The 21,671-nt window shown below is 36.7% G+C and overlaps 1 protein-coding gene across 2 annotated transcripts in view; it reads right to left on the bottom strand.

The window, feature by feature from the left end:
- Positions 1-8,769: 8,769 nt before the first annotated feature.
- Glra2 (glycine receptor alpha 2) overlaps positions 8,770-21,671 on the bottom strand; it is a 192,096-nt gene continuing 179,194 nt past the window's right edge. For both annotated transcript variants that reach the window (XM_035450000.1, XM_027432615.2), the window contains exon 9: positions 8,770-9,442. In XM_035450000.1, the coding sequence (XP_035305891.1) occupies positions 9,164-9,442 (279 nt within the window). In that variant the 3' untranslated portion in view covers positions 8,770-9,163. The remainder of the gene's footprint in view (positions 9,443-21,671) is intronic.

The raw sequence follows: 21,671 nt of genomic DNA on the forward strand, positions 1-21,671 counted from the left end.
TATATATGCTATATTATCCATTCTCATAACTTCTCCCACTTGCCTAGTCATGCTGACTTAAGCTTTCAAACAAAACAAAACAAAATATTTTTCTTCACTAGCCCTGAATAAGATGGCTATGTTTGTAGTACCACACATGGCTTTTCCCCTTGTTGAGTGGTCCTTAAGCCTGGTTAGAGTGCTGTTGGTTACCATCAAGGTATATGCACCATTGCACCATTACTGCAACATTAGCATTATCATACCATACTCTTTGGTTTACATATCACAGCTGGGTAGGACCGCTGGGTGCTTCCTTCCTTTGGAAGCTTCCATTGTAGTACTCAGAGAGAAGGCATTAAAATATAAAAATCAGTAAAAATCCATTATAGACAGACGTAATTTTTTCTTTCTGAATTAGATGAAAGTAAAACAGTTACCAAAGAGGTTTGTTCATACTTTTTCTACATATGATACTTTTACTTTCAGCTAGCCTCTCAAAAACTAAAATTATTCCTTTTATACTTCAATATCATAATTACAGCATTTCTTTCTTCCTCTTCTCGTTCCAAACCATCTCCATTCTCCTTCAAATCCATGACTCTTATTTCATTAATTTATTAATGTGTATGTATGCATATATACATATATGTATTTGTAAATACATATATAAAACCAGCTTAGTCTGTATAAAGTTACTTACATGTATATGTTTTCACAGTTGACCATTTGATATTGAATTACCAATTGGTGTGTGCTTTTCCCATACCAAATGGGAAGACTATATTTCTGTCTCTCTCAGCATACCTTAGTTGTCTGTAGTTTTTTGTATAGGGTTGAAGACTTATAGGCTTTCAAGTCTCACCAACATGATCAACTTAACATAAGCTAAACAATGTCAAATAGCCTTTACGATGTTTAGATTATGATTACCAATGATGGTAGTTATAGTACATAAAGCAAGAACAGACTCTTGAAAGAAAAGAGTTTCTGTACTCCTGAGTATATGGGAGTCAGGACAGAACATGTCACTGTGGCACACAAAGCCAAGTTATGGAATCAGACACCAATACATGAATGGGTAAAGAAAAAATATGTATACACATTGAAGTTTTTTAGCTATAAAGAAGAATAAATTTTCAGGAACTTACATGAAATTGGAAATAACTGTATTAAGTGAAATAAACTAGGCACAGAAGTATAAATATTATATATTTTATCTCATATGTGAAATCTATAAAGTAGAAGGAGTGAAATGAGAGTAAGAGAGGGTAATGGGGTATGAGTACCTCAAAATACACAGTATACTTATATGAAAATACCATGAGGAAATCAGTTATTTTATATAATGAATATATACTATTAAAATAGGATGAAAGTAAACTAATAAAATAAAATACCATTAATTAAAGGTAAGCAGGGGGAATGAAATCAAAACTGCTTATTCTCTAGCCATTAAGTGGCAGGTACTTAACAGGCTAACCCCACCTGCAATTGGATGAGATAAATAGTGTTATGTTTGGTGCTATGTTAAGTCCTGGAACACTAAGTCTTTGTATCAGAACACTGCAACTAAAAGATAGACTATGAACTCAGATGTGACTCCACAAACTATGTTTTTATGATCGTGCCAGCTGCCTTCCACCAGCATGGACAAAGTATCATGTGGAAATATAATAATGTAAAAGAACCACCCCCTCATAACTTTCTCTTCTTGGAATCTGAAGGCAAAGCAGGGTAGAAATCAGGAGATTTTGATTCTAAGCCAAAATGTACATCGACATGTTGCTTTAACTCTCTGGGCTTTAGTAGCATAAGAAATGACACCTGATGCCACATAATGGTTAAGTATTACATTTGAGGCTTTGTCTTTCAGAGAGATTTATCCATCTGGAGAGACAGCTGTACTTGCCTAATATGAGTGAGTCCTTGGCTTCCCTCTCAGTACAGAAAATCAAAGGAGTCCCAGGGCCACAAGACCACTGGAAAGGAAACATTTGCCTGATCCCTGGAACTAGGCAGTAATGCTTCATAGTTTCTGCTTCAGTGTTGTGGTAAGCTTGGTTTTGCATCATGTGGACATCAGTGCATTCTGTGTCTAAGCTAGAAAAAGGCCCCTACGAGTCAGTCTAAATGAGAACTTTTTCAAATGCTCTTTGGGCTCATTTGAACATATTACTAGTTTTTCATCAATTTACCAATCACATGCATTTTGAAATGCATTAATTTTGTGTTTTCCTGAATCATCACTTTTTGCCTTTTCAATACTACCACTGAATTTTTAGAAATTTCATATGTATTTTTAAAATTTTAATATATAAATCACAATAATGATTTCACTGAACAGAAGCATTTGGGCTTCTTGAAGAGCCACATAGTCAGCAGACAAAGAAGAGGGTCACTCCAGTACAGGAAGATTTGGAGGACACTGCAGAGCCCCCGTTGAGGGCCCTACCCTGCCTGGGGAGTGGTGGGTGGATGGGGTGGGGGGTAGGTTGGGGTGGGGGAGGAGGGATGGGGTGAGGGGAGGGAGAGGAAGAAGGGACTTACATGTGAAACAAGCTTGTTCCCTAACTTGAACTAATAAATAAATTAAAAAAAAGAGGGCCACTGTACTATCCTGGGTGATGAGAAACTAAGTCATTACTAACTGGAGAGTATAGATGGATTTTCTATTGGGATGCCAGCTCACAAATAACGACACAGAGTCTTCTTATGAATTATGAAAGCTTGGCCTATAGCTTAAGTTTGTTCCTAACTAGCTCTTATAACTTAACACATTTAGATTAGTCTATGTTTTTATCATATGACATTACTTCTCTTTCATTTTGTACCTCCTGTGTGCCTAGATTCCTTCTCCTCTTCCTTTCTCTCCCCAGAAATCCTGCCTATACCTCCTGCTTAGCTGTTGACCATTCATCTTTTTGTTATACCAATCGCAACAATACACCACATAGTGTACAAATATCCTACAACAGGGGAGAGATAAGGAAAAATATGTCAAGAATGAAAGAAACCCCCTGAAGTACCTTCCAGAACTCTCCCATCTTAGAATGTCAATGGCTTCTGTTAAAAGTCTATGGGAAAGTGAGTTAGAACCTGTCCAGGAGGGCTAGTCCTCTTCATCTGGGACAGAAAGTTGAGGTCTCCCGGATGACATCTCCTCCTCAGAAGCACTGTAGGCAGTGTTCTGGGCCTCAAGAGAACTAGTTTTTAAAATAAAGCTTTGTTTTCACTCATCAGTCTGTTTATATTTGTTAAGTAGCTACTCTCTGCAAGATGCTGTATTTGGTGTTATTATCTGTATCCTGGGTGAAAACCACTTTCATGGCATCCCATGAAGCAGTTCATGAAATAGATGTGGGATCTCGTTTGGTTTCTGTCCTTCTTTGTGATTTGAAAAAAAAAATTCTAACTTTTCTCTGTGTTTCTCCATGTCTAAAATGAGGTTATTATTTGTCTCCTTTTCTCAAGGACGTCAAGTAGAGAGAGAATAAAATGGGGGAAATTATGAAGTCGTAATACTGAGGACCTCCAAAGTGATGGGGGCTCTATCAGAAAGTCATTTTGGTTAGAAAGCATTGGCCATGACTTTAGTACCTTCTCTACAGCCTCCCCTCAGACAGGAGGGCTCAAGCATCCTGTTCTGTGTGCAGCATTAAAGAGTTCTTGTGTTACTATGAAAATTATAGTTCCGTGTGTTAAATTCATGTCATTTTTCCAATGCTTACTGGCTATTCAATAAATACTTGTTGAATACTTCCTCAGATGAATTATAAAAACAATATCCTTTTCTGGTCTTTAAAAAAAAAGTCTATGGGAAGCTATAAGAACTTAATGCAATTGGGACTGCTAACAGACCCTTGAGGAATTTTCATAGTGAACTTTTGAAAATGTGTATCTAGTACAAATCTGTCTTTTAAAAAAATAGATGAAAAAACCTGGTGTTTTTTTTTAACCTTCAATTTTTATCTAATGAAGCACTAAGTTTCCCTAGTTCTTTCTCTAAACCTCCTGTGCAAATGCTAAATTAGCTCCACAGTAAATGTGAACTATGATTCACTGAACAAATGCTATATCAATTAGACAGCTAGTAAGTGCCAGGCACAGATATAGACCTTGAAAATATCACAAACACATTTTTGCTTTGTAATCTGGAGCTTCCGTGTGTGCGTGTGTGTGTGTGTGTGTGTGTGTGTGTGTGTGTGTGTGTGTGTGTGTGTGTGTGTGTAGAGGGAGAGGGAGGGTCACTGGATCACTGATAACACACTTCCTGCAGGCTAAATCTTTTTGCTGCTTTCCTTTTTTGGTAAAGTGTTAAGGGATCACAGTCCCATGGATTTATTTCTTCATTTTTTTTGTGTCTATTCTTTGTTACAGTGGCAGAGAAGAATATTTGCACAAAAACTGAGACTTTCTCACCTAACACTTTACTGTTAAATCCATACAGAAAAAGGCTTGTCAACCTCTCTAGGAAAAGAATGTGCATAGTGAAGGTAAATGCCCTGTGGAGAGCACTTTGTTGAAGAACCAGTATGGCAGGGTGATTATGCTTGAAGGGAAAGAAACAGGAGGGCATGGTAGGAAAGCAGCCTTGATCACATCACAGTGAGGACACTGACTTGTTCTTGAAGGAAGACAAAAAACCAACAGAAGACAAAGCAGAGTGTTGTGATTTGATTTGTCTTAAAGGGGAATTTCAGTTTACTCTCTTGCCTTTATTTCATCTTCCTTGTAACCTTCAATCTTTCATCTCAAGAAACATAAGCTACTGAATTCAACTGCTGGTTATTTCTGATCTTTGCATATGAATGGTTCCATGAATTCTGAGGAGCCAGAGTGAATCTGCAGTTTGACCAAGGGCTTATTAAAAGCCATCTATTAAACAAAACAGTTCTGAGATCTACCACAAGAATGTTGGTGAGCATTCAGCATACTACACAAAGGGCATCCCAAAGCCTTGCTTACCTGTTTAAGTGTACCTTTGCTTGTTTCAGAATCCTGTGTGCCAAATGCAGGCTCATCAACTTAAAAACATCCAATGCACACAACCTTTAGTTTGAGGGAAATGCATTACTTGTGATTTTTAAAATGTCTTTTCTCATGGGAGAACATGTGTGGCAAAGCCATGGTCATTTTCCCTCCTTCAAAATGCAAATATACACCTTTTAAATTGCGTTCTCCTGATCTTGATTTCAAGCTGAATTGTCTTTGGGGCCATTCAGTCACACAAGACATTGTAGTCACTTTGAAGATGTTATTTGTGCTGCATACACAATTTTGAGCTATTTCTCTTAGGCAATTCCATTGTGAATATTGTACTGTTTGCCCTCTTTTCCAATTTGTCTTATCATCCATGAGGGAGGGTCATTGACTATGAGTTTACTTTCCAGGCCTTTCTTTTCTTAGGTAGTTTAGTTACTGTGACATAATGCAGATAAAAGAATTAAGAGACAAATTGTGGCAGATAGTCAACATCTAATATAAGAAATAATTGGACGCAGAGCTCTTATCCATAAAGCTTTTGCAGTTGTGCTGATCAAAGGGTATAATATTTACTGTTTTTGGTGAGCAGGCCAATGCTTCAGATGAAATAAATCCTGTTGATATTTTTCAGAGTACTAGAATGAATAAGTGGCTGTTATTTTATTTTGTGATTGATGAAAAGAATGTTTGCCTCATTCAAATTATACATTTAAAAAACAAATTGGTGACACTAAGAAAATGTTTGAGGCACAGGTTAAAATAATTAAAAAGGATATCTAGCAGACATAAAATTTAGATTCATTCAGCAAATTGGCTTCATGCTTAAACTGGAAAATGAATAAATCCTTAAAAATATATCTTTCCAAAGCGGTTAATATGGAATTTTGTGCTGTGCTTTGGTTATAGCATTTTTATTTGATATTAATGGAGTAAGTGAAATGTAAAATGATATTCATTTAATCTTTACTGGCAATTTTGCTTTCTGAATTTGGTATTCTGGTTGGTGGCAAAGATGAAGAGTTTAATGCTAACACTCTTTAGAAAGGTTTTGGAATATCTCTAGCTAGTCTGGTTTGTAGCAGCTATTCCGGGCTAAGGTATTTATTTGAATACACCATAAAAACTTCCAAATGGAAGTCATTCTGATGAACTTTTAATAGGTAAATAGTGGAACTCGAAAACATTTTTTTTTTAAAGGCATGCTATTGTCTGAAAACTGCAGCAAGAGATGGGTACCTCATGGGGTTTCTGTATTGGGGAAACTCACGTGACTCTGCCAACTGACAAAGCATTATTTTTTCTAGGATTATTACACATACCTACTGAACATTTTAGGCTTGGTGGGCATGTGGAAAACCCATGAAAATATAGCCTCTTTCCTCTAGGCAAATGAACCCTTTTCTCCCCAAGTCACTTGTGATTAGAGGTTTTTATCACAGCAAAAGAAAGGAAACTAGGGCAGTGCCCTTTCTATGACATTTCTAGAGTCAGGTCCATTTGAGGAGGAATATTAGTCTTAATTTTATATTTTGCCAACGGAGGGAAAAAATGGAGAACAGAGACTTCACCCTACTTTGTCAAACAATATAAAAATCATAAGTCATCTTTTGGAAATGATGCAAAAGGCATGACAGTCAATTTGCCAGGAATAGGTTTTCTGAAGTGTCTTGTGCAGAGAATAGCCAATACTATACTATTCATAATAACAGATTTTCTATTATTGGATTTTGAGAATACATGTGATGAGTATGGTAATAATGGATTCAAATTCATTTTCCCTAGTCAGCCATTTTGAGACTACAAACTACAATCTATTTGAATTAAGTACTTAATCTAAGATCACTTCAAAATTTATAATTCTACCCACTTCTCACTACCCTTTTCTGTAGAAAAATTAATATTTATATAGATTTCAAGGCTATAATCATTCGCTTATAAGTGAACATCTTCTTGCGAATATTATACATAGCTTTAGTTATAGAAAATTTGCAAAAGTTACAGTGAGTTAACTCCATTTCTCTTAGGTTCTCAGAATTTTTCTTTCATCTTAGGTCCCTATTCCTGATGGAAATCTGGATGGCAAACAGGAACAGTTGATCTTTAAAGTTTCATATCACTGTCAGATTTATTGTTCTCAGGTAGCTTGGAAATTTTCAATGTCTCACATAATGAGGCCAGTTTTAAATTTTTTCATATTGGTTACTACTAATGCTCTCTCTCTCTCTCTCTCTCTCTCTCTCTCTCTCTCTCTCTCTCTCTCTCTCTCTCTGTCTCGTAGAGTTTTATACATAGCTCTCCTCGAACTTGTCATGGGGTACATGCTGGGTGAACACATGATAATCCTATTTTGCCTCTACCTCCTGAGTGCTAAGATTGTTTGAGTGTGTCACCCCACCTGACCCATTTCTATATTTTTACATAAGAAAAGTATCTTGACTACTTTAAGCATCAAAAATATAATAGCTATCACCTGTCATGTTCAGCAGACAACAGTTCACAGCATCCCTCATCATCCTCCAATTCTTATATTCTTTCTGCTTCGCCTTCCACAATGTTGTTTCTTTGAGCTTTGGGGATGGAATGCTAAGAAGAGTGAAGGAGGAACTGGAGGGTATGTATGACCGTATTTCATTGTGTACATGTATGAAATTCTCAAGAATATTATAATAAAAAGAAAATAATATAACTATATAAGTGATTCAACTTTATGAGGCAGATTACATATGAACATCTAAGTTATTATTGCCACATAAATGATTTATATTTTAATACAGAAAATGAAAGATGCTAGATAACTTAGTGGCACACTTATCTTTATTGAAATTGAACAAATGCTTTTTTAAAATAATCCCTTTTACAGCACATGTAAAATGTAATTATTTCCTATATTTTTACAGGTTGTCTGTTGAGTAAGCAAAAATACATCTTTTTTTTTTTTTCTTACTTAAAACATGTAAGCCAGGATTCAAACCACGTAGCTCTGGTACCAAAAAGGCAACGGGTTATGAAAATCACAGTACAATTTTACATTTTTAAAGTTAATTAAGGATATTTAAAACGATATTCACTTGGATTGAAAGTAGAAATTACAGGTCAGTCAACATTAGGACGGTAGTTACAGCTACAATGAGAGCAGAAATAGGAAGTTCAAGCTAATCTGAGCTACACCATTCAGAACACACCACCTTCATAAATACTGTGGTTGAGCAGCTGCAATAGCTAAGTTACACTTGGGCACTTAAAGTCACACGTAAATATAGCCAAAGTGGAAAAAATATACACAGTAGGCTAACTTGATCTAAAATAAATGAGCATTTGTTTTAAGAGGATATACTGGTAAATCAATTACACAATACACAATGAAACCCCCAATTTACATCTAGGAAAGAAAAATAATATCAAAGTGCACACCTACACAGACAGTAGAGTAGAAATCTGTTCTTTGTCATTTGTGTTTATGTTGTTGTTGTTTTCCGGATAAGTATAAAGAATTTACAACCCACAAAAGGATTTCTTGGGTGAAACACTAATTACAGACATTGTAAAGATCATAGCTCAGGAAGCTTGTTTTAAAAACGAGGCAGCATTTTCCTGAAAAAGTTTGGTCCTCAATTTACTGTAGACTAGTCACTATGGTCAGATGGTAAGCATTTTTCAGTGTGTGTGTGTGTCTGTGTGTGTGTGTGTGTGTCTGTCTGTGTGTGTGTGTCTCTCTGTGTGTGTGTCTGTGTGTCTGTGTCTGTGTGTGTCCGTGTGTGTGTCTGTGTGTGTGTCTATGTGTGTGTGTGTCTGTTTGCATGTGTGTGTGTGTGTGTGCTTGAGCACACACGTGTGTGCGTTAAGCTAACTTTTCAGTACCAGAACTCATCAAAACCAAATCAAATCATAAGATAATCAGCCCTCGAGAACTTGACTTTGCACATCATGTCTGAGTGATGTGTCATCTGAAAGAACAATGCTAAACACTATGGATGGGAGTTATGCTCATGTGATTCTGCAACACCTTAATTTTGTGCAGTTTTCTTCATTGCCCATAGAACTTGTCTTTTTTCATGTAGGTGCCAGAAACCCCACCCTCATGATCTCCCTCCCCCCTCCCTCAATGTTCTTCTCTGTCAAAGTGATATAAAGACAATATTACTGTGTATTTACAAGCACAACACTTAGGAGAGAAGTTCCCAGGATTAATAGGGTACATCTATTTCTTATGGACATCTTCATGCCGAATGATCTTGTATGTGATCCAGTAAAAGATATTGAAAATGAGGAAGGCCAGTGGGAAGGCAGCTCGAGATATGGTGTCAATCCTTTTTGCCCGATCCACAAACTTCTTCTTGATGGCATCTGCATCTTTTGGGGGTTGTGGAAGTGGGTTGGCAGGTGTAGCCTTGACAGCTGTGCCATCTTTCACTTGGAGGCAGTGACCCATCCCATAACCACTGAAGTTAAAACGACTTTCACGAGTAACATCTTCTTCCTGGGAGAATAGAGACAGGAAGCACAGACTGTCAGTCAGATTTGATGGAAGGTTCTTAAAATTCCTTAGAGTTATAAGGATAAATTATAGTTAACTGTTGGTGTAGGAGGTTCTTAGAATAGTGAGTAATCGTTTGAGTTCAATTAAATTATTCATAGTGCAAATATAATTCAATGACTTTTAAGGCAGATAAATTAAATATAAAAATAATGACTGTGATCATTTTAATTAATCAACAAACAGAAAAACCTATGCTATATTCAGTATTTACCTTCCCAAATCTTGTTTACTAATCTATACATTTGATTAGATTGTTTTAAAACAAGTTTTCAAAACTCCAGTATTATACTATAAATATATGAAGAGTGGCATTCATTCATTTTTCCTTTCTCCAAAAACCCTTTTACTGAGTTCTTGTTAGGGGCTTTTATCATGACCCCTTCATGGTTCTGCTCTATCATTACCATTTAATTTAAGATGAATCCCTTAATTATACACTGTTTCCCCTCTGGCCCTCTAGTTCATTTCAGCTATATAGTGGAGATTAAATATTCATCATTTGGCATGTATATCTGCAGCAAGACAGTATTTCCAGTATTGATTTTTAACATCGATCTTTTGCCAGTAAGAATCTTTACCATATTCAAACATACCATTTTTATCAATGCCAGTGATACTTTGTGCTGATTATTTCTCCACAAATTAGATGCAAGACAAAAAATTGTTTTGATTACTTGATGTGAAAGACAAATCACCTTAGAGACAATTGGGATCAGAGTATATAGTTGAGTCAAACGGGGGTGTCAGGGGGTAGAGCTTAAAAGATGAAATTTAAATGACTTGCTTGATACCAATATATCTCTAAATAGCCATTGATCAAATTATCTTCTGTTTTGGATGGCTTACTGCTTCTTATAATGGTATGTAATCTACTGCACTTCTTAGCTTACTGATAATGATAACAGTGTATTTCCTAAAATATAAGAAAACTTGGTATTAATATTACTTCATCATTGTTAGCTCTATGCCTGTACTACCTTCAGTCACATATTAAAAGTATGCCAAATAGAGAACTTTGAACATAATATGAATATAAGCTCATCTGTATCCCAAGTGAAGTGAGGACAGATTGTACCTAGTGCATTCAAATGAGGTTTTAAAGTTACAGGAGGACCTGGATAGGTAAAGAAAGGCAAGGGTGGGTATTTTAGTCTACTTCATTGAGTACACAATGAGTAGAGAGATGATGGTACATGGATTAAAGAGACGTGCAAGCATTCCAGAATGGTTAGGGTAAATTATAGTTCATGTGTTCAGATGGGCCACTGCAGAACTCAGGAAGGAGAACAGATTGACTTCCATGTGTCTTACTTTGCCAGATTAGTACCCACATGCTACTTCCCTCTGTGAGAAATACATGCTGCTTGAAAATGAATAATAGAGTTCAGTAGCGTCCTCACAGCCTTGTTTTATCAACACTGCACATTGTGATAAAGTGCCTTTGGTAAAGACAGCCATAAACATGACTGAGTATTGCATTGAAACCTGGTAATGACTTAAGATTTGAGCTAGAGAGATACTAGTTGTGAGTTAGACACTTCATGCCACCATTTTCCATATATGGAAGACTCATTCATTTGACATTAGTTATTCATTGTTTGTTTGTTTGATATTTATGTTTATTTTATTATTGCTTCAGAATTTCATACATGAGTCTTGTATTTCCCCCTTGCACTTCCCCACTCCAACTTCTATAATAACCCCCACTCAAGTTCATGGTGTCTTCTTTTATTGCAACTATTACGTGTGTGTGTGTGTGTGTGTGGTGTGTGTGTGTGTGTGTGTGTGTGGTGTGTGTGTGTGTGTCTGAGAGAGGGACAGAGACAGAGACAGAGACAGAGAGACACAGAGAGAGAGTTTATATAAATACATCCTGCTGATTCCATCAAGTGTTTTTCATATGTACATGTTTAAAGCTAACCATTTGGAATTGGGTAGCTTATCAGGGGGCATCCATGGAGAAGACTGATTCCCCCTTTCCTAGCAGCCATTAATTCCCTGTAACTCTTCATCTAGATGTGGAGCCTTGGGAGATTTCCCCTATGCATGTTGACATGTTAACTAGTGCTTTCATTTTGTAGTTTTGTTTAGGTGGCCACAGTTTTAAGATTTTTATGGGTGCAGCTCCCTGTCATATATAGAAGATACTATCTCACAGCAGATATCCTGATCCTCTGTCTCATTTAATCTTTGTACCCATTCTTGTATGATGGTCCCTGAGATTTAGGAGTGGGTGTTGTGTTGCAGATGTCATTTGGGGCTAGGCACCCTACAGACATTTGTTCTCTGCATTTTGACCAGTTGTGTAATTGTGTCCATTTGCTGCAAAATTTGATTAGGGGAGAAAGCTACACTTATCTGTGGGCACAAGAATACATATATAGAATGTGGTTTGGAATTATACTGCCTTAGGGAAGTGAAAGCAGTAGGTTATCCTCTAGCATCCATAACTTTAGCAGCCATGTGTAGCAGCCATGTTTATAGTACCAGGTATACTTTCTTCATTTTTTCTCATTAACAAATGACTACTGCAATCATAAAGCACATTAATTGTAACCTTTAATCAGCCCTTTTAAAATCTCAATGAATTAGATCAAACTCTTGTATAAAGTAATTGTGGAACTGCTACTTTATACAGCCATCCCTCCATTTTGATCTGATTCATGTTTGATTTTCCTATACAGGTTGGTTTAATGATCAATGCCCCATTTCTTACTAAAAGCTAATGAAATTTTCATTCAGCAACTTACTGTTGAGTGCTGATTTTGTGTCAAAAATGGGGCTATCTTTTGTGAGACAGTTAATGTGTTGGAGTGGGGGCAAACTCTACTTGTATAGACTTTTAGAATTCAATGGGAGAGATAACCTAAAGGTATTATCGTATAAGGAATCTGGCAAAGAATATTCATGCTGACATCTGAGTGTTCCCATGTGTACAGCTGCATGAACTCAATAATAAATGGTTAAACTGCGTTCAGATTGAAATGTTACATATTTCCTTTCCTAAAAATGTGAATGATTTAGACTTATTCATGTAACAGCCTGCTTTCAGGAGCCCTTCCTCCCATCCTAGCTTTATTCTCTGGGGACTCTGAATCTTGATGATGACCCAGTTTAGCTCCTCCCCTCTGAGCTTTCCCTTTTAGACCATCTCTATTCCTTCTTCAGTCACAGAAGCTCAGAAATCCTTTTTATAGGAACCTCAAGCAGCCAGCCACACTAGACTGGGACTCAGGTAGGAGATTTTCACAATCCTCCTTGTCCTCTATTCTTATCTCTCCAGAATTAGTCCTGTAGTTGCCTTCCTGCAGGAGGCCTTCCTCCTACCCTACCTTCATTCCATGGGAACTCCACCTCTTGATGCAGACCCAGAGTCCCCTTTGCTTTCTCAGAGGCCTCTCTCAGGCTTTCATCCTAGCCCACCTCCATTCCTTTCTGTCACTCACTGACTCACAGAAGCCCTCTCTACTAGGGACCCCACAGTCAGTACATTTGCTTAGGATTCAGAGTAGGCAATAGTAACCAAATATTGGGACACCTACCCAACAAAGACAAGACTAGATACCAACACCACAAAACACCTCAAACATCGTAACTTCAAATGCATAGATCCCAGTACAAAACCACAAAGATGAACAGCAAAGACTGTGTCAGAAATCTATCTTTATTGCAGTAAGTCCTGAGAAATTCAGTACAGCTGACGTATAAGAAAAGAACTTCCAAATGGCAATTTTGAATATGTTCAAATATGTTATAGATGAGTAAATCCCCTATTGAAGTTTATAAAACCACAGTTGAATGAAATAATGAAAACAGTTCAAGACATGAAAACAGAATTTAATGAAGAAATAGTATCACTAAAGAAAACTCAGACTAAAATAAAGCTGCATATGAAAAATTTAGTAAGTCAAACAAAAACTTCAGAGGTAATCCTCACCAACAGATTACAAGACATAGAAGAGAGACTCTTATGTGATGAAGACAAGGTCAAAGTTTCAAATAAATGTTCTAAAATATAGAATAAACACGTGTAACCATCACAGTGCTGTCATAAGTGTCTGAAGATTTATTTCATGCAAGAAAGGGAGCACACAGGTCCTTAGGAGGAGAGGAATTAATCTTCATATTGGCTGAAGACAATCTTAGATTTTCTAACTACTATTTTTTCTGGTAGGGAAAATAGAGGCAGTTTATTAAGACAGGAAAAGCACTCCCCAGAATTAGAGTGGGCTAGTGAGCAGGGAAATGGTATCCACTCAACTGTGTCTAACTACCATTATCCAACATGTGAGTGGTGTAAAACTGCTACAGAGATACAGACTAGGAATTTGGATACTTGGGTCCTAAATTTAGCTTGGGGGCTTATAAACTGTGCTGATATGAGACAATGTAGTTATTATTTTATTTACCAGATCACAGTTGCCTCATGCCAAAAATGTGAAGAGTGCACTAGAGCTATAGATCTCTGCTGCGGCTGCTGGAGAGTTTTGAAAATATACTTGTGGTGTCTGCTTCTCATCCCGTTCCGATCAAGACCAGTGGGATCAGACACTCTGGGAGTGGGAGTTTAGGACCTGTAGTTTTTAATATCCCGTGATTCTAATGTAATAAGTTTGAAACCACTGGCTTTGATGAGTTCTGATGTCTGTCTCTAAAATGTATAGCACATTCTATGTTATTAGTCTAAAAATAATTTTCAAATGGAAGCAACCCTTTACCATATATTGTTCTCTATCTGCCCAAACTTATTGTACTTTTTTCTTTCCATGACTGCAGAATCTCACAAATTCCTATTCTCCCTTTCAAGAACCATTTAGAAATTCATGATTAAGCATATACCACTGCTTGAGTGAGATAATATTCTTTAAGGTCCCAAGTTCCAGAAAAAAATAGTTAGCTAGCAACCTGGTTTTAGCACATAAAAAAGCCTTAAATTTGCACATCCATGTTTCTTTTCTGACTGCCTCTTTTATACCATTTCTATAGCGTTTCCCCACACACTGTGAACGGACAGCTACAGAGAATAACTCATTCAATTAAGTACCAGAAGTTGAATAGAAGGCTACCAGGTTTGAATATCAATATTTTATGTATTGTCATGCAAACTGTGGGTTTTTTAATAGATATTTTGTGAATAATGAGTGACATGGAATTTTAAGAGGGTTCCCATATGCTTGAAAACCATTTCCGCACTCATTCAACAGTATTTCAAATGTGCTTTATGAGCATAGTTATAGTTAATTAAATCACTTCTTTAAAATTATCTGCCACAAAATATAATCTGTTGCAGTGAGGAATTATCCACTTAATTCTTGAGATAGAGGCAAGATGAACACTAGGTTAAGGGTCTTCTTATTTACTTTTATGACTTGTTCAGTGCTTTTAAAATTAAATGTAGAAGCTTAAATTATTCACATCAAAGGATATGGTTTTAATTTTGTAAAATATAACTGCAACTGATTGGTACTTTTTGTTGTTATTGTTACACTGAATGATTAATTCACTCTCCTGTAGGTTCAGAATAAAATGTTATGGCAATATGGCAAGATTCCTATGTGGGTACAAAATGTAGATGAGACTGAGTAAGCTGAAGCTAAAATAAAGAAGTCTGTATACGTGGCCTGTGAATATGCCAGCTAATTTAAGTCAGATGCTCCCAGTTAGGGCCTCTTGTAGTAGATCAGTACTTATCCCTAGCATAGGAATGGACTTTGGGAGCCCATTTCACATAGAGGGATACTCCCTGAGCCTAGACACACCGGGAGGGCCTAGGCCCTATCCCAAAGGATATAATAGACTCTGAAGACCCCCCCCCCATGGAAGGCCTCACTCTCCCTAAGGAGCAGAAATGGTATTGGATAGGTAGGGTGTTAGTAAGGGACAGGGGAGGAGGGGAGGGAAAGGGAACAGGGATTGACATGTAAAACAATCTTGTTTCTAATTTAAATAGAAAAAAATTAAAAACTTTTCAGCTAAGCTCCATTCTTCTTTTTCCCCCTCATTAGCTCAGGACTGTTAACTATTTCTGCTAATCCACCATCTTTCTCCAATCTCTGAACAGTCTACACCTCTAGCTACCCTGTTTTTGCTAAGTTCTGATTTGTAAAATTTCTATAGAAAATGACTCATTTGGTTGAAGGTTCAATGCATTCAATTTCTATATCCCCTTGATAATATCTCAAATTTTGTCTGCTGTACAAAGTACTGCATTGGCACCGAAAATCATTAGATATTTATTGCTACTTTTTATTTATTTTGTGCATCTGTTTTACATGCCATTAAATATACCCATTCTTGCATTTGCAATAAATTGGATATAAAGCTGTTCAGAATTGCAATATAGTAAACTTGTAAGAAAGTGATTTCAATTTATTTAAAGAACATGGTACTTAAGAAATAAAATACTTAGTGAACCACATGTCTCCAACATTTATGCTCTAGAAAAGAGGAAATAGAGGATTTCTAAATGATGGGGGTTGGGGAAGTATTTTTCCATCACATTCCACACCCAGATTCTTTGGTTCCATCTAGTGCCCCTTCTGCTGTAACTGGAAATTGCTCAGTTGGAACTCAAGGCTAGTGTGCCTCAATCAACACAAGAACGCAATGGAGTACCTAGCCCTCCTTAAGAAACACTGTGAGTCCGAACACAATGAATTTTCAGTGACAAAATCCTCCAAAGAAATGATGGCTAGATGATGCTTAATTATAAACCTGGCTACTTTTATTGCCTTAAAAGTTTTTCCTTAATGGGGTGGGAGGGGAGGGAGGAGGGGCTCAATTCCTTTGTCCATACTGCAAGTTCCTATGAATAGATGTATATGAGTAATAAATAAGTATAATTTATTGACTATGACTAAATATTATGTACTTATGTATGTAGTCAGTCTCATTGGGAGACCAACCTTATAAATCACAAGAGAAATTGAGGCCAAGAGATGCTACATGTTTTTTATATGGTATATAACTAATAAATGTCAAAACTGAGATTCAAAACCAAGTTGGTCTGAATACAGACTATATGATTTGGAAGACACTAGAGGTCTTTGACTTTTGTCAACTTTTGTCTATATCAAGCTTCAAATGGTTTGCTTTCACAATTATGGATGATGAGTCTAAAATTTTCAGAATAAAGTTGAAATTAACAATCACTTGTTAATGACAGGTGGTAAAACAAATCAACATTTTCAGCTTTTTGAGCAAATTATGAAAGATAATATTTTTACAGAAAATTCATACCAATGGGTCATTTATTTTTTCAAGAAAGAATATTGGTATCTTTTTTTAAAAAAACAGCTTCATTTTGGAATCTAGACTGGTCTTTAACTTCAGAGTCTCCTGACTCAGTCCACCAAATGCTGAAATTATATGCCTGCTATGCCCACTTATCATTGATTTTTGAAGAAAGAATTTTTGAGTTTCATTTATTAACTGCCCATCATTCATCAACTTATATTTCAATCAATATTTATTGAGTTTTTATTATGTGCAAGGCAAATGGCAGGGACATAACAATGACTAAGAAGACATAAATCTGATTTTTTTTAATGTTTGCATTCTATTGGAAAACAGTAATTATCCAAAACTATATACGCAGACAAATATTACACACACTTATATATGCACACAAACATTCACATGAACTTTTCAAAAATGGATTTCAAATTATTGACCTTGAGGTCAACTCTCAGTGCAAATCACAAGATGGATGATAGTGCCAGGTGCCAGTCAATGATAAAGAAGACAGTAACAGAGAATCATTTTTGGCTGAGGAAAAATATGATTGAGATGGAAATGTGTAGGGCCATCTCACCTGGAGACATATACATGGTTACATGTTAACTTATGACTGGTCATTTTTCTACTTAAAACTCTTTTCAAGACATAAATCCTAGAGATGACTTATGGGAAAAGCCAACTTTTAACCAAGACACTTAAAGTTCAAATTCTAAATAATCCTTTAGGTTTTGTTTTTATTTTTTATTGTTTTATTTTTTCTTTTAGATAGAGCAACTTTTTGCAAATGATCATGTATTCAGAATGAATCCATTATGAGGCTGAAGATGAACTGATGTTCAGCTGAATATTCCTAAGATTTATACAGTAGCTGTCCTTTGGATCTTTGGGTGGGATCCCATAAACTTATCCTGGAGATTCCTCTCAAACCTGTCATGGGAGCCTATATCGTTTCTCCTTGAAAGGGCTTTTGACTTGCTTATACTCAACAGAATATGATTAAACTGACACTAATTAATTTCAGAAGCTTGGTCAGAATAAACACTGATGTTTCATGCTGACTTGTTAGAATGTACACTTAGACCTATGAGTCTTTGTGTCAGTTGTCTGGCTGCTTTGAGACAATTAAAGTGTAAAAAAATAGTAGGCCCATGTGGAGATATCAAATGAATAAGCTCTGAGACTAGGTGAGAAGAGAAAGATATCTGGTCATCCCTCAAGTGTTTCAGTTCCTTCTATTCTCTGACTGCATCCAAGGTCAAATCCTAAACTGAAATGGATCAGCTATGACCTTCCCCAATTCTTGCCACATCGAAACTGAATGAAAAACAATGGATTATTGTTATTTTCAGTCACTAAGATGTGGTGTGATTAATCATGCAGTAATATATAACTATATACATAATATATAGCATCCTCAGCACCTAAATGTTGTAACATTGTCTTTGGGACCAGGAACCAGGAAGAAACTGGAAGAGTCTCAAGGAGGTGACTGCAAAACTGGAAGGGGAAGGAAGCATTTGTTGCAATCGAGGAGAAGGTGGGAAGTTCATCCACTATCTTGTGGTAATGTGGAACTAGAAAATATATATGTTATAAATCTGATGATATAGCTAAAAAGATTTCATGGCAGAAAAGTGTGGGTATTAAATGTAGACATTAGAAGAAATGCAAAGGATCCAAAATAACTTTTTTGAGCTTTCAAAAAGTCTTTAAATAAGAATCAGGCCTCAAAAGAAAGACCATAGCAGAGAGGGTCTGTAAGATTTCTTTAGTAAAACTTGAGAACTATCTAAAGGTATGTCTTGAGTACTTGTTTGAACTGATAGCAAGTCTTACTAGGATAGTAAGAGCATGCCTTGCTGTTCATCTCCTTCAATCAGAAAACGGCCAAAAATAGTGAGAGTTTGTGCCACAGAAGACTTATGAGGAGCTTTGGGTTAACAGAGTCAGCTTTCTTTCCATTTTTGAGTTAGGGTCTCACTGAGTAATGCAGGCTCTCCAAAAGCTCACACCCTCTTGCCCCCGTCCCTGCGGTGCAGGGAATACAGGTGGGCACCACCGCACCTGCCTCAAGAAAGGCTTATCTTCAATCACCAAATAATAAACATGGATTCATGGGGAATATTGTAAGGTTCTGATAAATGTATTGTTTATAATGTTTATATCAAGATAAATCATCCTGTAACATATTTATCATTTTTTGAGTAACAGCATCTGCATGGTTCTGATAGCAATTTTGAAATATATAACACATTATTATTAACTTAAGCATGCTGTGCAGTAGATCTCTAAAATCTGTTCTTGTTAAATGGATGCTGGGCTTATCCCAGAGATTTGTGCCTATGACTTCTGTCTATTGACATGAATTATGAATTGATACACCCAAAGCTCCAACAGTTAAGGGAGTTCTATCTGTTTAGCTTGAAAGCAAGTACAAAACCAAAAAAGGGTTGTTAGAGTCCTTAATCATCTGTGGTGAGGAAAATAGTTTTAAACAGTTACTTAGTTACAAACAAATACCAGGTCTTAGGAAGAAACACTACTCAAATAACAGAATAAGCACCCAGAAAACAGAAAAAAAGAAAAAAGCAACTTCCATGGATGCATCCACAGTCAAAGATCTATTACCCCAAGCTTTTCCACATTCTAGAATTCCTGTTAATCAATGATTGCTATACATCACTCTTTTCCCAGAATTCTGAAGAGAATTGTCTATGGCAGTAACTAGGAATGTCTGTGGCAGTACCTAGGAATGTCTGTTGCAGCACTTAGGAATATCAGCAGTTCTGGTGCTGTGGATTGTAGGTTGGTTTTGCTTTGCTTTACATCTGGTATCCAATTATGAGTGAATTCATACCATGTTTGTCTTTCTGGGTCTGGATTATCTCACTCAGGATGACTTTTTTCTGGTTCCATCCATTTGCCTGGTACATTTACACAATGGAATATGTTTATCAAAAATTACCTCTGTCACTTTTCCCATCCATGTTTTCTTTGAGGAGACTTTGATACTCCTCCTACCGAGAGCTAGGGATCTATATTCCCATGTATTGATCTAGAAACTTGCCTTCAACTAAAATAATGCAGTAAAATGACAGTTTTAATTCCCATGATAGGGTACAAAAGGAGACAGGGATTCTGTCCTGTTTCATAGCTCATTTGTAATTGGATTCAGGAGCTGCCCTATAAAAAGCCCCACTATCCCGCAGCTGACATGTTAAAAGGAAGCTAAGCCACACAAAAAGGTCATATATGGGCATTCTAATTAGGAGTCCCAGTCTCAGGAGCTCCAAATCCAGACATCTGACATGTGAATGAATAAGTTTACAGATGCCTAACTCCCAGTTGTCAAGAAAGAGACAACCTTTGAGTTTTCCAGCTGAGATTTCAGAAATCATGTAACAGTGAAAAGTCATCCTTGCTCTGCTCTTTCCAAATTCTTGAGCACAATATGTCAGTTGTTTGTGCCATTGCATTGAAGTGATTTATAACACCCAGTAACTGGAACAGGTCTGAGTCATTGTTGTGCCAAATTTTTCAGTTTTAATGGCTAGTACTTAAAACCAGAAGTCTTGGAATAAAATAAAATTAGAAATATTGCGAAAATACAGGCTTGAATGTGTTCCTGAGTAAATGCTGTATTTTAAGATTTAAAATTTCATTCTATAGGAGTCAGACACGGTAGAGGACATTGAAGAACATGGCCCACATAATAAACTAAGCAGAGTTTACATGGGCTCACAGAGACTGAGGCAACAATCACAGACCCTTTATGAGTCTGAGCTAGGTCCTCCACATATACATTATTGTTGTAGAGCTTGGTGTTCTTATGGAACTCATAACAGAGGGAACAGGTGTGTCTCTGACTTTTTTGCCTGCTCTTGAGACTCTTTTCCTCCTATTGGGTTGCCTTTATCCAGCCTCCATAGAGCTTCTACCTTGTCTTATTGTATATTATCTTGTTTTCTCATGTTTGCTTGTTGTCTCCTGGAGGCCTGCTCCTTTGTGAAAGGAAATGGAGAGTGAGTTGATATGTGGGAAAGGGGAGGTGGGAGCAACTGGGAGGTGTGGAGGGAAAAGAAATTGGTTGGGATGTGTTATGTGGGAGAAGACTCTATTTTTAATAAAGAAAAAACTGATGATTGTCCCATGCCAAATGGACACTCTTGAAAACACACACACATACACACACACACACACACACACACACACACACACACACACACACACATATATATATATATATATTATATATATATTATATATATATATTGAGAAAAGAAGCAATGAATTTGATGGAGAGTGTGGAGTGGTATATGGAAAGCTTTGGAAAGAGGAAAGGGAAGAGAGAAATGTTGTAATTCTCTTTTAATCTCAAAAATATAAAACACCTAAAATATATATAAAATAGCAACTGGGGGAGGTTGGATAGCAGTTACGAGTGCGTACTGCTCTTGTATGACTCAGCATCAGATCCTAGCACCACTCATATCAGGTGGCTCATAACTGCCTATAACTCCAGTTCCAGAGAATCAGATGTCCAGTAGCCTCTGTGGTCACTCACATGCATGTGGTGCACATAAACACATAGATACACACACATGCTTGCACACACAACACAAAAAAATAGACAAATCTTTTTTTGAAATGTCAATCTAAACATGACATTGGTGGAAAATATTCCAGAATATATGCCAGGTAATCTGGTCTCTCTGAAATGAGCTGCCTGTATCTTAGTTATCTAAGATGCAGCATCATTGCCTAGGGCTCCAATATTCACCTTGTTAGAGGAATTATATTACTGGACAACTACCAGCACTGTAATGGTTTTTCTGATAGGGGATGTTAACTCCTGTTCAGAATATAAACTTCTTGCTTCATCTCAATAATGATACACAGAAGGATCCCAATGTCATAGTCTGATTACATT

The sequence above is a fragment of the Cricetulus griseus genome, chromosome X (genome assembly GCF_003668045.3).
Source record: "Cricetulus griseus strain 17A/GY chromosome X, alternate assembly CriGri-PICRH-1.0, whole genome shotgun sequence".
NCBI lineage: Eukaryota > Metazoa > Chordata > Mammalia > Rodentia > Cricetidae > Cricetulus > Cricetulus griseus.